The sequence below is a fragment of the Olea europaea genome, chromosome 8 (genome assembly GCF_002742605.1).
Source record: "Olea europaea var. sylvestris chromosome 8, O_europaea_v1, whole genome shotgun sequence".
NCBI classification, from domain to species: domain Eukaryota; kingdom Viridiplantae; phylum Streptophyta; class Magnoliopsida; order Lamiales; family Oleaceae; genus Olea; species Olea europaea.
The window spans coordinates 4,880,549-4,885,755 of NC_036244.1; the positions used below are offsets into that span (position 1 = coordinate 4,880,549).

At 37.8% G+C, this 5,207-nt stretch overlaps 1 protein-coding gene across 2 annotated transcripts in view; it reads left to right on the plus strand.

Annotated features, from left to right (window-relative positions):
* The first annotated feature begins 2,040 nt into the window (after nt 1–2,040).
* Nucleotides 2,041–5,207, plus strand: part of LOC111398601 (jmjC domain-containing protein 7) — a 5,365-nt gene continuing 2,198 nt past the window's right edge. Inside the window, exons 1-3 of one of the 2 annotated variants that reach the window (XM_023025586.1) lie at nt 2,041–2,762; nt 3,118–3,293; nt 4,341–5,113. In XM_023025586.1, coding sequence (XP_022881354.1) covers nt 2,043–2,762; nt 3,118–3,293; nt 4,341–4,446 — 1,002 coding nt within the window. In that variant the 5' untranslated portion in view covers nt 2,041–2,042 and the 3' untranslated portion in view covers nt 4,447–5,113. Of the gene's footprint in view, nt 2,763–3,117; nt 3,294–4,340; nt 5,114–5,207 lie in introns of those variants that run through there. The other variant, XM_023025585.1, reaches the window with a different exon arrangement.

Below are 5,207 nucleotides of genomic sequence, written 5' to 3' on the forward strand. Positions count from 1 at the left end.
CTTTTGGAGTTTGGCTTTATTTCTTCTACTGTGGATTCCTCCTTATTTGTTTATTACAAGGGTGATGTCCACTTGTTCTTTCTTATCTATGTTGATGACAGGGACTCATCCATCTCATATTTCCTCCCTTATTAGTCGACTGCAGCTTGAGTTCAAAATGAAGGACCTTGGTGACTTGAATTACTTTCTTGGCATTCAAGTTCACCGTGATGCTTCCAATTTACACTTAAGACAAACCAAATATATCAATTACCTTCTTCATCGCAGTAAAATGGCTAGTGCCAAGCCTTACTCTTCTCCTTACTCCTCTGGACTTCAACTTTCTGCCTCAGATGGCGAATCCCTTGCTGCTGCACAGGTGATAGAATATAGGCAAATTGTTGGGGCTCTTCAATACTGCACCCTTACTCACTCAGATATTGCCTTTTTTGTCAACCAACTTTGTCAATTCAAGCACAGCCCTACATCTTCTCACTGGTCAGCAGCTAAGAGAGTTCTTTGCTATCTCAAGGGCACTATTCACCATGGTTTATGGTATACTAAAGGCTCATTGTCCCTTCAAGCCTTTCATGACTCGAATTAGGCAGGCAATCCAGATGATCGTCGTTCTACAACAAGTTTTGGTATCTATCTTGTCTCATGCTTGATTTCTTGGTCAGCTAAGAACAACCTATTGTGGCTAGGTCCAATACAAAGGCTGAGTACCGTGCCCTAGCCTTTGCCACTGCAGAACTCTATTGGACCCGCATACTTCTTCAAGCTCTCTCCATTCCTCTTTCTCAACCTCCTACCCTTTGGTGTGATAATATCGGTGCTCTAGCCTTGGCCTTTAATCCAATGTTTCATGCTAGAACTAAACACATAGAGGTGGATTTTCATTTCATTGGGGAAAAGGTTGCTAATAAGGATATTGCTCTTCAATTTTTTTCTACCCAATATCAGATGTTTTTACTAAGGGCTTAAGTTCTGCTCGCTTCTGTCTGCTTCGGGACAAGCTTCAGGTGGGTCTTCCCCCTTTCAGCTTAGGAGAGATGTTAGACAGAATCTTACACCTAACACATCCGTAAAGATTACTGAGTTATTCTTTGAAACAGCTCCTAATATTCAGTCCTAACAACCCAACAAACCTTATCTTTGGATGTTTAAATTTTGAATGTTTCAGTTTATTAGTTTGTTACTTACATCCGAGATTCTTATTTTTTTTTTTTTTTTTTTTTTTTTTTTTTAAACTCTTGTAATTATCATTTCAAGTGTATATATATGAGAAACATTCTTCGAGTCGAGTATGAAGCTAGAAATCTTTCCATTCAAAATTCTTTCAGTAGCATGATTAGACAGTTTTTAAAAACTACACACTTTCCCGCCAACAACATTTTGAATTTACAAAGCATGTCAAACTTCATGTACAATGTGAAATGTACAAGAATTTTTTTTTTTTTTAAATCCTATAAACAAATCGAACAATATAAAAATGAAATTGAGATAGATGATGGATGGATAATATTAATTAGTAATATTTTATATTCGAGTCAACAAGCAGTAATAAAAAAAATAAATATCATTTAATTAATTCTCAAGTTTTAACAAAATTTGTTGTCGCGTTGGATTTTCATCGTGAACGAATGGGATTGATATGGGTGAAGGATAGGTAACGTTATATAAAAATAAGTGAACAATATAACTTTATTTTTTAGTGAGCAAGTATTAATTAAAGGTAAAAGTTGATGATTAATCATTTAATTCACTCCATAAATAAACGATCCCACCCCTACTTGAAAGGTCTCGTTATACTAAATTCGATTCTGCTCGTCCCACTTTGCAAGTCTCTGTTTATTCATTTTTTAAAATTCATTTTTATATGTTCATTTTTTATTACAAATTTACACAATAAAATATTTTATATTTTAACCCAATTTTTTTTCAATATTTTAACTTCACATTTTTCAAAAATTCACTATTCAATGTAATGTTTTTCAAAAAATAAATAAATAAATGCCACCAAACAAGGGCATAAAAGGTATAATTAGACTAAACTCGGTTTGATGTTGACTTACACTGTAGGGAGTAGCAAACAGAGACAAAAGGTTTCAACAATGGAGGTTGAAGAAAAAATACAGAATCTATGGCAAGAATTGAGGGACCTAAGCTTAGGCAATCCACCCAAAGTCGACCACCTACGCACCCCACCCACTCCCCTCCAATTCCTCCGTGACTACGTCAACCCAAACAAGCCCTGCCTCATTTCCGCCGCAACCCACCACTGGCCCGCCCTCTCCTTGTGGCCCTCCACCTCCTACCTCCGGGACACCCTCTCCTCCACCCCTGTATCCCTCCACCTCACTCCAACCGGCCGCGCTGATTCCCTAACCCCACACCCCACTTCCCCTTCCTCTCTCTGCTTTGCATCCGCCCATGTCCAAACCCTCCCTTTTGAACAGGCATTGGATAGGGTACTCGACTCGGACTCTAAGCAGGTGTCGTATTTGCAGGAACAGAATGACTGTTTTCGTGCCGAGTATGGGGCTTTGTCGAGGGATTGTGAAGAGGATATTCCTTGGGCGAGTGAGGCACTGGGGTGCCGGCCTGAGGCTGTGAATTTGTGGATTGGGAACCATTTTTCGGAAACTTCGTTTCATAAGGATCATTATGAGAATCTTTATGCTGTTGTAACTGGGGAGAAGCATTTCCTACTGCTTCCTCCTACTGATTTTCACAGAATGTACGTCCGTGAGTATCCGGCTGCTCGATATCAATATCATCAGGTTCCAATTTTCAATCTTTTTTTCTTCGCCTGCGCGAATGTTTAATTGCTACTTGCTAGTAATTTGTCTGTCTCTGTGCTACTTGTATAGCATATGATCTAACTCCTAATAATAATGCATACTCGTTAGATTTGCCTCTATAGTTCTTAGTTTATAGATGATCTTGTCGAAGAAAGTCTCTAATTATTGATTGGATATTGGAAATATGAACTTTGGGAGGTGGAATGGAATCTTCATATTTATGTATTTGCTGTGTATCGGTGGAAGAGAAGGATATCTCTAACTTGGATAGGATATACTTTTGATTAGTAGTCTGGATAGGGTCTTGACACTGTCTATGTTGTTTTCTTTAAAGGATACTGGAGAATTTACACTGGAGCTAGAGGATCCGATTAGGGTCGTGCCATGGTCTAGTGTGGATCCATACCCCTTACATGAGGAGATACAGAGAGAATTTGATAAGTTTCCTTTGTACTTCGATGGACCAAAGCCATTTGAAGTTACAGTCAAGGCGGGGGAAATGCTTTATTTGTAAGCTTTTCTTTATACTCCAACCTCCCTCGACTATTACTCTAATTATTGAGTTGATTCTCTGTTAGGATTATTAGAATTAACTTGGTTTTGGATTCAATTTTTCAAGGTGGCTCTTGCTTTTAATTTGTTTGATAGTCCATATTGATCATCTGTCTTTGTTCATATCTTTATTTCATTCAAATGAATGCTAAATATGGATTACGAGATTATCTTGAATTTGGAACAGTTAGTGTTAAACTGCAACTGAAAGAAGGGTGTCAAATAATTGCAATTAAATCTTCACAGCTCTACATGAACTCAGTAACAAGATATGTAACGGTTTGAGTATAAGAATTACGAGTTTTAGACCTAGATCTTTATTATTCTAATGCTACCAGGTTTATTGGTAATAATCAAATAAATTGACTATCAAACCAATTCTACCCTATTGGATATTTGGAATTACTAAAACTTAGCTGGACTGCAACCGAAGACTGGCTATAGGAATTTGAATTTACGGAAGTACCTGGGAAACAAATTGAAATTTGATAGTGAAGACCCTAATATGGAGTGATGTTTGAACTAATAAGATATCATCAAATGAGCCAGCATTATTCCGAAAAGTCCTCCTTTAAACTTGCTGTTTTCAGGACTTCTGTTACTTGCATCAAGAAATATAGGTTTTCCACAAAGTCTTGGTGAAATGTTACGCATGATTATGATTGGAAAATGCTAATTTAATAAAACCTACAAAATATGTGTTTGGGTATTTGATGAGGACATCCATTTTTAATTAAGTTTAGCAATTTTAATTATTTTAGTTGGAAGTTAGGTTATTTTAATTTTATGGACTTGTGTATTGGGCTTGGCCCTAGGTTTACATTATTTTCCAGTATTTAAACCTATCTTACATTGTTATTTGGGATTGATGAATTTGATGAATTAAAAGAATTGATTTTGCAGCCGTTTTCCTTCTCTTCTCCCCCTCTTCCCCGTCTCTGTGTTCTCCTCTTCCCTCCCCTCCTTCTTTCTCTGTTAATTGATACTACATCAAATTGGTATCAGAGCAAACTTGGGAAAACAGTTGGGTGTTCACTGCGTGGCTCCAAATCAGTCTCTGCAGAATCCAGTTAACACTTCACCGTCTTTGCATGTGTTCCAGTGCTCATAATCAATTTCGGCAGACTCCAGTTTAACATCACACCGCCTCCTGCAACTGCAAATCCCCCCCCAGAACCGCCGCTGCAATTCTCCCCACCGAAAGCGCCTCCTGCCCGCAACCGTCAACACCCAGCCCCACCACAACCGCCGCTGCAATTCTCCCCAAATCACGTCCAAACACATCACCAATCCAACCGCTGAAATCAAGGCCTCACAGTAAATCAAAAATTGAAGCAAACTGTTCGGACTTACAGAAATGGAACCCGCCTCTCAAGCTCGATCCTCCGTCGTTCACAAAGAGAGACCCCTGAGACAGAAGTAGTTGGGAACTGTCGATTCTAGGAAGAAGCCGCCAACGGTGATGGGTGGTACCGGACTCGACGACACGCAGAGAAGGGTTCACGTCTGACAACAGTGAACACCGACAGCCGAATCAGCGACAAAGAGAAAGACGCTCACTGCCACATTGAGGAATTATTAATTAAGTGGGCTTTTGGGTTAATTGGTTTAATAATTAAGTGGGTTGGGTATTAGTTATTAATTGGGTTTGGATTTAATTTCAATTGGGTTGGATTTATTTGTATTGCTTGGGCTTGTTTAAGGTTTTATGTTTGATTTAGGCCCAAATTTGTGAAATGGGCTCATTTATTATTTTGTTATTCTGATTTTGTATTATTATTTAAAAAAAAAAAGAAAAAAAACAAAAAAAAAAAAAAAAAAAAAGAGAAAAAAAAAAAAAAAAAAAAAAAAAAAAAAAAAAAAAAAAAAAAA